The 14,981-nt window shown below is 38.6% G+C and overlaps 1 protein-coding gene across 1 annotated transcript in view; it reads left to right on the top strand.

The window, feature by feature from the left end:
- The window catches only part of LRP1B (LDL receptor related protein 1B), a 1,553,318-nt gene that overhangs the window by 910,737 nt on the left and 627,600 nt on the right, over positions 1–14,981 (top strand). The window contains exon 12 of the mRNA XM_084892846.1: positions 10,598–10,778. Coding sequence (XP_084748972.1) covers positions 10,598–10,778 — 181 coding nt within the window. The remainder of the gene's footprint in view (positions 1–10,597; positions 10,779–14,981) is intronic.

The raw sequence follows: 14,981 nt of genomic DNA, 5'->3' as shown, positions 1-14,981 counted from the left end.
AAATTCTAAGCTACTTCACAGGACTTAAAAGGAATATGCAAGAATAGCTGCTGTGATATTTTGCCTTCAGAAGTTCAAGCAATTGTTGCCCTGTTATCTCTTAACAAGTAGGCAGATTGGGTAGCACAAGGGCATCAATGGAAATTACTTTCTTTTTCCCCGACTCACAATGAGGACTCATACTTTATTATTATTTTTTTTTTCATGAGTTGGTTAGACAGATGTGGCCACAAGAGTATACAGAAGAATGCTCACAAAACAAAGCTTATTATAGTCGCAGGCCCTAGAAATGGGAGGCACAGCATACTACACAGGACTATGTGGGAAAGACTCCAGGTTGGTCAGGAAGCAGAAGACAAAAGTGAAGGCAAAGCATTAGGCCACAGTCTTTATTAAGATCTCCAAGGAGAAGGCAAGGCAGGGCAGGATAAATGGGTTAGGTTTGGCTAACTGGAATAATTTACTGGGCTTTAAACTCTAGCCCAGTGACCAGGTAGCAGGTCACTGGTGGCCTGATACCTGGATCTGGGATGATTTCTGCAGAGGAATGTTGTTTCCTGGGTCCAGGGACTGGGTAGAGGAGGTAGGGCTCTGGATTGCTTAGTTTACAAATCATAGGCATGTTCCTGGCTGGACCCTTTGCTATCCTAAAGAATTGGCTATTTCCAGGAGGGGCAGTCTCCCCAAATCCAAACCCCACCCCTCATGGAAAGGTTTTTCAGAAAGATAACAAAACATCATAACACACAGAAAATAAAAATATTTAAAATATTTATAGCACAACTCTAATTATATCGAGAATTTTGTAATGAATTATTATAAAATGAGCTATATACTCATTGCATATCTGTAGGAGGTTTCTTAAATTGGAAGCTAATTTCCCTTCCATGGTACATATGTTGCAGTGTTCATCGAAAAGAATGAATATGATGCCTGGTCTGTGTAGCTCAATGGTTGAGCATCGACATATGAACTAGGAGATCATGGTTCCATTCCCAGCCAGGGCACATGCCTGGGTTGCAGGCTCTATCCCCAGTGTGGGGCATGCAGGAGGCAGCCAATCAATGATTCTCTCTCATCACTGATGTTTTTATCTCTCCCTCTCCCTTCCTCTCCGAAATCAATCTATAATGATAGACGGGTAATATGCTTATTAGACCAGATGTCATTTGGGCATCATTCTGGACACTCTTCCAGGATGAAGCCAGGGGCAGAGCGAAGCCTGGGTCCAGGGTGACTGCTGGTGGCTGGAGGGAAGCATCTGGGTCCCGGTGCTGGAAGGAAGCCAGTGCTGGCAGCCTGGGGAAAGAAGGCCCACTCTTTTTAAAAAATATATATCTTATTGATTTTGTACAGAGAGGAAGAGAGAGGGATAGAGAGTTAGAAACATCAATGAGAGAGAATCATTCATCAGCTGCCTCCTGCACACCCCCCTACAGGGGATGAGCCCACAACCAAGGTACATGCCCTTGACCAGAATCGAACCTGGGACCTTTCAGTCCACAGGACAATGCTCTATCCACTGAGCCAAACCGGTTTCGGCGGAAGGCCTACTCTTGCATGAATTTTCATTCATCAGGCCTCTAGTCTATAATAATAAAAAAAATGTAATATGCAAATCGACCAAACGCCCAAACAGCAGAACAATTGTCCAGGCCACCTTCTGGATGACCACACTATGACATTCACTGGTGCCAGGCCAGCCAAGGCAACTGTGATGCAATTGGTCTGGGGGGGGGGGGGGGGGGGGGCTCTGTCATCATCCCATGATCACTCCACAGAGGGAGGCCCAGGGCAGCCAAGCGATCTCACCCCATGCCTGTTGCCCACAGAGGGAGGTGACCAGTGGCAGGGGAGGGAAGAGGAAGTGCCACACAGATGTCAAGCAGTGGCAGTGGCTGGGATGGGGCCATCTGATGGGAGCCTTTGGGGGAGGAAAGTCTAGGTAGGCGCTGATCACCAGCCAGGCCTAGGGACCCTACACAAGGGGTCCCGGATTGTGATAGGGTTCAGGCTCGGCTGAAAGATACCACCCCAAACATACAGTGCATAAATTTTGGTGCACTGGGCCTCTAGTAAAATATATATTGTAAAAGAGGAAAGGATGAATATGAGAGTTTACCTCTGCTGCCCAGAGCATTCAGATAAATCATTTTCAGATTATAGGAGTGGTGATGGTGTATTATTCAGGTAGACCCAGGGAAATGCTGATTATGCAGGTCCAATTTAAAGACAGTCTAGAAGCCAAATTCCCGCTTCCCTGGAGAACATGTCTGTTCTCTCTTAATACTTTCAACTGATTGAAAGAGATCCACCCTGATTATGGAAAGAAATCTACTTTACTCAAAGTATACTGATTTAAATGTTAAATAATCTAAAAATACCTTCCCAGCAATATCCAAAACTGATGCTTAACCAAATATCTGTGTGCTTTGCCCTAGCCAAATTGACTCATAAAAGTAACCATCACATATGACTCACTGGACAATGTGCTTTAAGGTGTGGTAGGATAAATCAATAGTGAATGACAATGAGAGCAATAGCCTGAACCCAGAAAGAATTATAATTTAAGGTCAGATTTGCACACTACCTTGTTTGTTCTATATATCTTCATTTATTAAGACTAGCAAATTATGACTTTTCCTGCAGTGACAATTCACGGATTCCTCACATTTTTGCATGTTTTAAAATGAGGCACTTAGTGCCTTTTATTTAGAAGTGTCTTTACAAGGATGTTAGTACAGAAAAGAGCCTTGGAAGAAGGCATGGAGTGTCTCTCCAGTGCAAAGGGCAGGGCATTTATTGCCTATTACAGAATACTAGAGGCCTGGTGCACAGATTTGTGCACCGGTGGGGTCCATCAGCCTGGCCTGTGCCCTCTCGCAAACCAGCAGTCCAATATCCCCCACGGGATGTAGAAGTGTGGAAGTGGCAGCAGAGGAGCCCGAGCCCAGGCCGGGCACTATGCTGCTCCTGCTCATCCCAGCACTGCTTCACCTACTGCTTCTGCAGCTCAGTAAGATCACTGAGCGGCACTCCCACTGTGGGAGTGCACTGACCAGTAGGGGGAAGGTCCTTCATTGAATGGCTGCCCCTGGTGGTCAGTGCACATCATAGTGACTGGTCAACTGGTTGTTTGTTTGCTTAGGCTTTATATATATATATATATATATATATATATATATATATATATATATATATATATATATATATATATATATATATATATTAGAGCCCCGGTAAATAAAAATCATGCATGGGAGTGCATCCCTCAGCCTAGCCTGCACTCTCTCCAATCCAGGACCACTAGCTTCCAACCATTCACCTGCCTGTCTGCCTGGTCACCCCTAACCACCTCTGCCTACCTGCTGCCGATTGCCCCGAACCGCCTCTGCCTGCCAGCCTGATCACCCCTAACTGTTCTTCCACGCTAGCCTGATCGCCCATAACTGCTCTCCCCTGCCGACCTGATTGCCCCTAACCACTTCTACCTCAACCCCACTACCATGGCTTTGTCTGGAAGGATGTCCAAAAATGTCCAGTCTATCTGCTCTAATTAGCATTTTACCCTTTTATTAGTATATAGATATAGAGATAGATAGATAGATAGATAGATAGATAGATAGATAGATAGATTTTGGGTTTCCTAAATTCAGAATTTTTCTGCTCTAATGCAATGTACTTTGTGAAGGCATCCATATGAGTCCATCCCACTCACTTCCCTGGGGCTTTGGAGCAAAGGGAATGGACACCAATCTGCTGATAATGACTCTGCTTGCTGTACCATGAGTAATACAACCCTTTATACATAATCTATAAGTCTTGCGTCATTTATCATCATCCTTGGAACCATAAAGGGCTAACTTGTTGGCTTCTAAGTAGGGTAAAATTGATTTCTTAGCATTTCTTGAAACCTTTCATTTTGATCATTACTTTAAATTATTTTACTAGTGACTATAATGTATGCTGTGGTACTCTCTTTACTCTTAATATGCTCATCACTGCATCAAAGATGAAATGTTATAGACAGGTAAATGTAAATGTTCTGTATTACCCTCCCTCCAAATTGAAACTGACCATTTGCTTTTGATAATAGGAGAAAACCACTATGTTTTCATATATTTTGCTCATCTGAAAAAATAAGACCCTTCTATGTACTTTACATATCTCTTTAAGTACAGCAGCAAAGCATTTTATTCTGACAGAGAGTAGCTTGTGTATTCACCCTCCTTGACCTAATAACTGAACTGAGAATGGACTTGGAATGAGAATGAGGATGACAGCATTAGTCTCAGCTGGCCTTTGGGGACAGATGATACAGAAAAACTTCAGTGTGACCAAAGACTTCTGTAACCTCATGGGATAAAAAATTCAGTGGGCAAATTTTACTGCCACACTACTAATTAAATCAGTTTAATTCATTCATGTCATATACTTATGCGTGCATGCCTTAGTCCATATTGAAATATGAAAAGAGAATCTGTATTAATTGAACTACACAGTTGGTTATGAGGCAGGAGAGCTGTCCAGGTGCTGATTCTGAGGCAAGTTGCTGCATCCCTGGCCTGAGGCCTATCTATTGATACATGCACATTGCACATGCAGTTATTTAAGGCATGTACCCACACCCTGCACTCTTGCAGCCACTTTTGTAATACTTGATTCCAGCTCAGAGAAATAATATTCATGCTAAGGATAGAAAAACGTGGTTAACTTAGAAAAATGCAGGCACTGTGCTTTAATCATGGAAATTGTTGGGTATGATTTCCAATTAATTTCTTATTATGTTAATTAAATTCTACAGTAAAGCATCAAGACATACATTACTTTGGATAGATAGCTTATGCACCTTAATACTGAGACCACTGCTCACAGACTTTTTGTTGATTTAAAAAAAAAAAAATCTTAGATCCATTTTTAAAAGTAGAAGATTGTATTTTTTATATATAAAACTTTAATTCTCTTCTTTCCATAAATATCCTATCTAATAAGAGAGTAATATGCAAATTGACTATTACTCTAACCACAAGATTGCTGCCCTCAGGTGGTCAAAGATGTTGCCCCCAATGTGGAAACAAGATGGCTGTCACAAGAAGACTAGCAGAGGAGGGCAGTTTGGAGGTATTAGGCCTGCAAAAGAAGGCAGTTGGGGGCGATCAAGCCTGCAGGGGAGGAAAGTTAGGGATGACCAGGCCTGCAGGGGAGGGCACTTAGGGGTGACCAGTGCCGCAAGGGAGAGTAGTTAGAGGCAATCAAGCTGGCAGGGGAGCAGTTAGGCATCAATCAGGCTGGTAGGAGAGTGGTTAGGGGGTTATCAGGCTGGCAGGCAGAAGCATTTAGGGGCAATCAGGAAGGCAGGCAGGCAAGCGGTTGGGAGCCAGGAGTCTTGGATTATAACAGGGGTTTTCCAACTGCCTGTTTAGGCCCAATCCTTGATAAAGAGAAACTTATTAAAAATAGACCCCTTGAGGGGTCCCAGATTGGAGAGGGTGCAGGCTGGGCTGAGGGAAACAACCCCCCCAGGCACAAATTTTGTGCACTGGGCCTCTAGTGTAGTATGCAAAAAAATCAGACCTATAAAGATGTTTTAGTTTTAGAAAAGGGTTTTCTCCACTCTTTTTGAAAATGCTTATTTTCTAATCCAAGTTATTAAATTAATTTAAATTACTTTTTTTTCTGTCTCATTTATTAAAGTTTTTAAATAAATAAATTGCATGTTTGTTTTAAATGTTTAAATCTTACTTATTTTTTAAATAATACATAATTATTCCTTTTAATTTATATATATATATTATTATTATTATCTCTTATTCATCCTTATTTCCTTAGTGGTAGGTTTTAATTGTAGGAAATAACATCAGTACCTTTGAGAATTTTTCACTTAATCATAGCTTTTGATGAGATGTATGTTTTAAAACATATATTTATTATTATGTCTATTTGTAAAATTTATTTTTATAGAACAATGTTTAAAAGGAATGTTATTTAATAATTTGATCCAAAATAATATATCTTAAGTATTTACAGACTGCATGAAAAAGTCTTTTTTTAAAATATGAATTATATGGATGTCTCATTTTTTCTCTTAGAATGAAATGTATATACATGTAACCTAATATATATATATATATATATATATATATATATATATATATATGAAAGCATTATTTACTAGAATTTTTCTCTTAAATAAAAAATACAAACATGTTGAGAGTCCTTGCCCACTGATTAATGAAAATGGGTATTTGTTGTTAGCTATATAATCCTATATTTAAAGAGGCAATATGCAAATTAACCCTCATGCCCTCACAAAATGGTTGCCTATGACCATGCCAGCAGGGGGGTTAGTGAGTGATGACCAAACAACTGAACAAGTAGGCTTCCTGGGGCAACCAGGTCAGCAGGGGGGGGGGGGCAGATAGGGGTGACCAGGCCAGCAGTGGGCAGTTAGGAGCAATGAGGCTGGCAGGGAGGGGGTAGTTGGAGGCAACCTGGCTGGCATGAGGGGCAATTAGGGGCAATCAGGCCAGCACACAGAGGCAGTGAAGGGTGATCTGGCTGGTGGGGGGGGGGGGGGAGCAGTTAGGGGCAACCAGGCAGGCAGGTGAGTGATTAGGACCCAGCAGTCCTGGATTGTGAGAGGGATGTCCGACTGCCAGTTTAGGCCTGATGCCCGGGGTCCTAGATTGGAAAGGGTGTAGGCTGAGCCGAGGGGACCCCCCTCCCATGCACAAATTTTGTGCACTGGGCCTCTAGTAATAGTAATAATAATAATATTAATAATAGCAATATAGATGCAAATGTTAAATTTGGAATGTAGACTACTTGAACTCTACCCTACAGTATCAAAAAAATATATATTCTTAATAAGTTTCTCTTTACCAAACAACTTTCTTGCATTTGAATATGCATGTGTTTCTTTGGGCTAGCAAATAGTATCTATGTTGTTCATGGGCATTGTCTGAAACCAGAGTGCCATAAAACTTCATATGTCCTGATCACCATGTTGAAGAATGTTAGTCATAGAGTTTACAATAGTCAATCACAGGCAGGCCCCAAGCCAACCCACTTGAATAAAAAATCAAATGTACATAAAACCGATGCTCTATGTGTCTTAGCATTCCACCTAAGTTATAGAATAATCCAAGGCTTATTCATATGATATGGAGGCAGACAACTTCCCTTATCAATGTATAATTTGTTGAGAAAATCATTCACTGATTGTTCAGGCTTTGTCCTACAAGTATAAGAAAGAAATTTCTTCTGTTCTCTGTCAACCATATTCTGAAAAGATTCTCAGTTTCCACACAGACTCTTTTAAGAGTTTCTTTAAAATTTGTATTCAGCTTCATTATTCCCAAAACAGAAAATAACAAACAAAACAGAAATAAAAATAGCAACATCAGAAAACACTCTAAGCTAATTGCTTCACTGCTATCTTATCAGATTAGATAGGTAGATAAAGGAAAGATTATTCTAATAGTGATATAATTGCAACATTTATATAACATTTACTCTGTGAAAACCTATTTTAATAATTTCACATATATTAATTTATTTAATCCTCAAAATAATACTATGAATTTTGGAAGTCTACTGTAAGCAAGTTTCTCTTTATCAAACGCCTTTCTTGTATTTGAATAGTCATGTATTTCCTTGGCCTAGCAAGGAAACATTACACCAATTTTAAATATCAGGAAGTTGAAGAATGAAAGGCTAAGGAACTCCCTCAGTTAGAGAAATAGTGTAGTGAGTGGCAGAACCTGGGCTATTTGATCCCAGAACTTCTAACTATTACTTTATTCTGTTCAAACACTTGTTTTTCAAAGACAACACAAACAACCCAATTAAGGCAGAATCCATTCAAATTCTGCTTTTTAGAATTCAATGCAATTCCACTCTTAGTATTTATTCACAACTGATTCTGGATATATAATTTCTAGATAAAGTTAGTCATTAGTCAAAATTTTAGGAAATAGTATTGAATAATCATTTAAGAAAACATAAAGCATATTTCTATCAAGTAGCATTCAGAAGGAAAAGATCCAGTATTTATATCAAATATTTTTACCTGATAAATTAATAAAAAACTAACATATATTGAGAATTTACAATGTTCCAGGCAGTATGCGTTTTACATGCAGTAGCTAATTTACACTTTGTTATCACACTACAGCATAGGTGCTATTATCTTCACTTTACAAGTGGATAATTTAGGAATCAAAATGACTAAATTGCTTACCCAAGTGTCAGAAACAAATTTTCAATCCAGATGATATTGAAACTGCTTAATATGAAAAAAATATAAAAGTCTCAAGTCAGTGGTCAAAAGGAAACATTTTAAAAATAAGAAGGGTACTGAGGAAGGAGGTTTCATGCTGGAGTATAATTCAAATGCAATACAATTTTTGAAAACCAACTAACAAGATAAAAATATAATAGAATCAGAGGCATAGAAAGGGAGTGGACTGACAACACTTAGGAAGAAAGGGGTATGGGGGGTATGGGAAGAGACTGGACAAAAATCATACACCTATAGATGAGGATCATGGGGGGGGGGAGGTAAAGGAAGAGGGTGGGATGGGAACCAGGTGGAGGGGAGCTATGGGGGGGAGGGGGAAATAGAGGAACAACTGTAATAATCTGAACAATAAATATTTATTAAATTTAACAAAATCAGCGACAGACTCTGATAAATAGGAAAAAAAAAAAAAACACAAAAAAAACTACTATATCTTTCCATTATGCCATAGTAGGAAAGTGCTCATAAAATTGTCAATAAAGTAAAGATAAAATTAAACTTTTCTAAAAGCATAGGCAAAATTAACCTGTGAAGATTACTCATACTGGATGGTAATGAAGCAGATAGCTTAGTGAAATTGAGAACATATCTGATTCACTATAATGGGATTTTCAATTAGATCAGATCACATGTCGTATTAGTCTTTTTGAGTCAGGGCACATACTGATTAGCAGGAAAGGTTACAAAAGAAAATTTCTTTTTTACAAGGTCAGAAGGGTTGTGCAATTAAAGAATATTGTAATAGCACCTAGCCAGCCAAGGCTCAGTGATTGAGCACCAGTGATTGGGGTCAAGATTTGATTCCAAGTCAGGGCACATGTTTGGGTTGCAGCTCCATCCCCTGTGTGGGCCATGAAGAAGGCAGCTGATCAAGGATTCTCTCTCATCATTGATGTTTCTATCTCTCACTCTTCCTTCCCCTCTAAAATAAAATATTTTTTTAAAAAAAATATGATTATATCAAATCTTTATTACATCTACATATGAGGCAATAAGTGCCAGATAGTGTGTGAATGTGCAGTTCTGTCTCCAATGTACTACTTCTTGCTTTGTGCACTAAGTTGCAGTTCCGTATCTTATATGCAGGCTTCCCTGGTATTGAAAGAAAAGAAGGAGTTCACAGTAGTTTCTCATGCAATAGAGGAATGGAACTATGATTACTATGTTGTAGAAAGTTTGGAGGGTAGTTTACAAAATGGCAAAAAGTGAGGACAGGACCCTCCATAGGAGCAGTGCATTTTTAAAGATCTCTACATTGGTTATCTGACTTAGATTTTTATCTCAGTTCTATACCTCTTATGTGATAATAGATTATAAACCTTCACTTTCAAAGTGTTAGAATTTCCCTTTCTGTGAAGTGTTTGACTTAGGTAAATTTGTAGCATTACTTTGGATTATCATTGCCTACTAGAGGCCTGGTGCATGAAATAATTCTCCATTTTAGACACCTGCCATCATGATAAATAATCAGAGAGTCAATCAATTTAACTTCTTAAAGGCTATTGAGGGTCACCCTCTGCCTGGCTTGCACCTTCTCCAATCCAGGACCCCTCAGGGGATGTCCAACTTGTCCAGTTTAGGCCCAATCCCGGCAGTTAGACATCCCTCTCACAATCTGGGACCACTGGCCCCTAACTGCTCCCCTACAGCCTGATTGATGCCAAACTGCTCCCCTGTGGACCCGATTGCCCCAACTGCCCTCTCCTGCCAACCTGGTCACCCACAACTGCCCTCCCCTGCCAGCCATCTTGTGATGACATCCTGATGGCCATCTGTGACAACGTCATGGGAGGGTGTCGCGTGATGCCACCCAGGCTTTTATTGTATAGAATATTTTATGGAAGCTGCAATGGTGTCCCTTAATAAAAGTATAGGTACATGGGACAGACTGTCTGGCACCTGAGGGAAGGAGGGTGGGAGGGGACTGCATAATGAAGGTGAAAAGATTAGCTAAATAACATATATTTGCACTCCATGACCAAGGACTATAATTTGGTGAACACCAAGGGAGGGCCAGGAGGCGGGGTGGGTAAAGGTAGGCAAAGGGGACCACCTGCAGTAATGCCAGCATCAAAGCATTTTAATTAAAGAAATAAACGTAAAGAACATACAATGAAAAAACAAGCGCAATGGCATTCAAAATAAAATTAAACAATGTTCTATGGGATGGTAATATCTGCACAAATCACATTATGAAGAAATCATTTCTTTTTTAATTAAACTTTTTATGAAGCAGAACGTAATTAGTGGACACTATTGAGACATGTGTTCCTTTCTTGTTCCTGCTGTTTTCAGACCTGGACAATGTGGAGGGCATTGCTGTAGACTGGATCGGGCATAACCTTTACTGGACAAACGATGGCTCCAGGAAGACCATTAACGTGGCCAGGCTGGAGAAGGCTGCTCAGAGTCGGAAGACCCTTCTGGAGGGAGAGATGTCCCATCCCAGAGGGATTGTGGTGGATCCTGTTAATGGGTATGAGATCTTTATCAGCTTTATGTAAGGAAAATTGTGTTAAATACATTTGTTTTTTAAATTCCTATGTGACTTCACACACGAACGGACTGATTGGAAAAAGGTACTTATGTAGTGATTTGCTCCCTTAGAGAATGTGCCAAATAAACATGTCAAAATACGTTGAACTGAAATAAACGAATCATTTGTATGAAGGATATATTTACTTGATTTAGTCAGACAAGCACCATAATTCTCCATTTTAGACACCTGCCATCAAGATAAATAATCAGAGAATCAATCAATTTAACTTCTTAAAGTCTATTGAAATATAATGTATTCCCAAATAGCCAAGTTTTTTGTACACTTGATGTGTGGGCCAGGCATTTAGTTAAATGGGGCACTGAGCTCCTGTTCTGCAGTCCCCACAATAATCTTTTGAATTATCTGCTACCCTAATCCTTGTTTTACAAAGAAGAAATCAGTAACTGCTCTTCAAAAGGCTGTTTAATTACTAAGAGATTGGGTAGATTTAAACCTGGCCACTTGTCTCCAAGACTTTCCTCATAGCCACTATATTCTGTTACTTTTCTAATAGTCTTGATTGGTAATCACATAATTTTGGACATAACCATAGTTTCCATACCATGACATCACTTTACAATGTGCACTATTTGTTTTAGGGTGGGCTATTTTGTGCAATTCCTGAGAACATATTTCCCTTTGATGTTTATTCAGAATTATTACTTGATTATAGCCGAAACCTTTTTGGCTCAGTGGATAGAGCATCAGCCTGCGGACTAAAAGGTCCCAGGTTCAATTCCGGTCAAGGGCATGTGCCTTGGTTGCGGGCATGTCCCCAGTTAGGGGTGTGCAGGAGGCAGCTGATCTATGATTCTCTCTCATCTATGTTTCTAACTCTCTATCCCTCTCTCTTTCTCTCTGTAAAAAAAATCAATAAAATATATATTTTTAAAAGATTTATTACTATATTACAATACTGAGCATATAGAAATATTAGAGAAATGTAAAAATTCCTAAAAGAATCTTAGAATTAATTGAGTAGATTGCATATTTTACATGTACATATTTTACGTATGTGTGTGTGTTTTTTACCCCCTCCATGGCTTATATTTCACTGTTTCAAAAAGCATCACATTTTTTCATATCTTACAACATACATACAAAACAGACTTAATTAAATAGGAAATATATGACTCCCTGATAAGCTGAGATCACCTTTTCTAGAACTATTTGTGTGGAGAACAGCTGCAAATACAATCAGGGTGCTTCCTCTGAGGCTGACACCCAAGTAGTGAATGAGTTCATTGTATGTGTTTCTGGGAGACATAATTATAAAGTAATTTCAGTGATTGAATGTGTAGATTTTATAATTATCTACTCTATTCCTGGGCTTTTAAACCAAGTCATCTATCTGACCTTTAAACCAAGCCAATATTAATTTTAAGAGAAAATATTTATTCCACACTGTCTAATTCTACTTGAAGCAAGATATTTTAAATGTTTCTTTCTCAGTATTCTGTTAGAGAAAAAATAACTTTTGATAGAGTGAAAGGGTCTTTGTGATGCTCAGGAAGATGATGCAAATATAAAGATCATAGAATCATATGATTAGGGAGGGCATTTAGAAGCCACTAGTTCCATCTCTCTTCGAATTCAGGAATCTCTTTCAACACTTCCCTAATAGGCAGGCATTCAACTTTATTTGAAACCTATAGCATCTACATAGTTTGTAGTATTAGGGTGAAATTCTGATTGATATGATATTTTTTTCTTTTTATTAAGGCAGTATCTACATCCCTGTGATTATTGCCTTATAACTGAGCTTATATTTGTCACTAGTGCTACAAAGAATGACTCTAATACCTTTTTCATTCTATGCAGTTTCAAATAGACTACAATTCTTATCATGTGCATATATACATGTGTGTGTACATATACATTTTCCCCTAGCAATATACTATGCCCAGAGCTTTGTACCAGGTATGGAATGGTTAATAAAATAGGCATAGCCTTAGCCTTATGAAGCATCTTGTGTTACCTGCAAGGTGAGGGGTGTGGAGACAGGCAAAAGTGATGAAGGGAAACAAGGTGAAGACTGAGGCTAGAAGCCTATTTAAATAAGTGTGCTGAGAGGCCTCTTTAAGGAGCCATCAGATAATCTGAGACTTCATTGCAGAGAAGGAATCAGCCATGGACAGTGAGGAAAAGAGTGTTTCAGTTACAGAAAAATGGTACATTTGAGGATATTTAGTCGGACAAGGATTGAGTGTCAGAGAAACTGAAATGAAGACAGTGGGGTTGGATTGCAGATAGCAGGGGAGAAGGTGACACAGATGCAATTGAAAAGGACGATGGGCCCTTGCCCACCAGGATGAGAGCTTTGTACATTGTCTTCAGTGTTAAAATAGGAAATTAATATAATCATGTTTATATTAAAATACTAATTTCACCATTCTGTGAAGAATGGATAGGAAGACAGTAGAAATAGAAATTATGTATACAAGTTTGATTATCCAAATAGTGGTTTGGCCCTAATACAATTTTTAAAATGAGGAAGAAGCTGTAGTTCAGAAAACTCCATTTAAAATAGCAGTGTATCTTTAAGCAAAACTTCAGGGAAAAAATGATTTATTTACATTGTTTCTACCATAATATCTACTTGCAGCTTAACAAAATTACTCTTTCAGAGGTGTTTTATCAAAAACTTCATAACCAATTATAGAGTCAGTTAAGGATTCATTTATTTTTCATTAAAGTATACTTTTGATTACCATATAGATCAATATAAATTAATAAGACAATAATTGTCCTGAAGGAGTTTATAATCTGGTGTGCTTGTGTATGCACGCAGGCACACACACACACACACACACACACACACACACAGACGCACAATTACCTATTAAATAAAACAATATTTAATATCAATATACATGATCCTCAGAAATTACTGAGGTTTTTAATACAGAGTTGAGCGTTAGTGGATGAATAGGATTCCAAGGTTAACAAAATTATACCAAGGGCTTGGGCTGTGCAGTCATAAGGTTAGTCACTGTTCAGAAGGGACAGTCTAGCTAACTGTTTAGAGGAAAGGAAGTCAGAGGCAGTCCTGAGGTGAGATGGCCTCATTAAAGCTGCAGCAGGAGGCATGTGAAGGAACAGAGATGGAGATGAGGCTAGACAGAAGCAGAAATCTTCAATGTTGTGATTAAAAGTTTGAATTTATTTTGCTGACAACAGAGTAATTGGAAGGTTTGAAGATAAAAGCCACACCTTTCAATGCATGATTTAGGAAGACAAGTGATAGCAATGTGACAAGTACATGAGAAGCAGCCCATTAGGCGTTCTCTTGAAAAGGGATGAAAGACAGACTATAGCAATTGTAATATGAACAGAAAAGGGGGGTGCAGAGAGGAGAGACAGAGGATTAGACTGCAGTTCTAATTAGATTGTTGAAATGGGGATGAAGTGGGAGGAGGCGTCAATTAGGATGGCATTGTTCCCCAGCTACTCACTGCAGATGAGCTCCCTCCTCCTAATAATTCTACACTTCATAATTTATGTCACTAACTTAGAACCCTGCATTTCCAGTTCTCACTTCTCAGATTGTCATCCATATGACTGTCCAAAGCTGAGTTCATGTTTCCCCCAATAGAGGATCTTGTACAGCCATATATCAATTAATAGTATAACACCCTATTGTTAACAGCTAAATACCGTAACAGCAACCAAATCAATTTTTTTCAACAATATAATTTGTTTTACTTCCATTACGGAGAAACTCTTAGGATTACGATATTTCTAGGATTGACCATCAGATTATACAATTTAATTTAGAAACATGGTTAATATCAGCAAAGCCAAGCTTAGTATTACAAGTACACATATATAAATAAGAAAAAAATCCCTGCTTTTAATTATGTTTATCTTTATTTGGAATTATCAGCTATGCAGCACCATTAAATACAATTCATTTATAATAAATAATATAATAATTAAATGTAATAGGTAGTAAAACTAAAAGATGTCATAAGAAACAAAGGAAAGAGCCTGTTTTGGTAGAAAGGATAGGAATAAACTTCATCAAAAACTTTAATTTGAACAGGACTTGAAAATTAGAGGGTTTTTTTTTTCTTGCTGTACTAGCAGAAGGCCAGCTTAACATTATTTTGATTTGATGGCTACCCCAAGATCTATATA

The sequence above is a fragment of the Pipistrellus hanaki genome, assembly GCF_964339955.1.
Source record: "Pipistrellus hanaki genome assembly, chromosome: 8".
NCBI lineage: Eukaryota > Metazoa > Chordata > Mammalia > Chiroptera > Vespertilionidae > Pipistrellus > Pipistrellus hanaki.
This window is presented reverse-complemented; position numbering and strand designations above follow the sequence as displayed.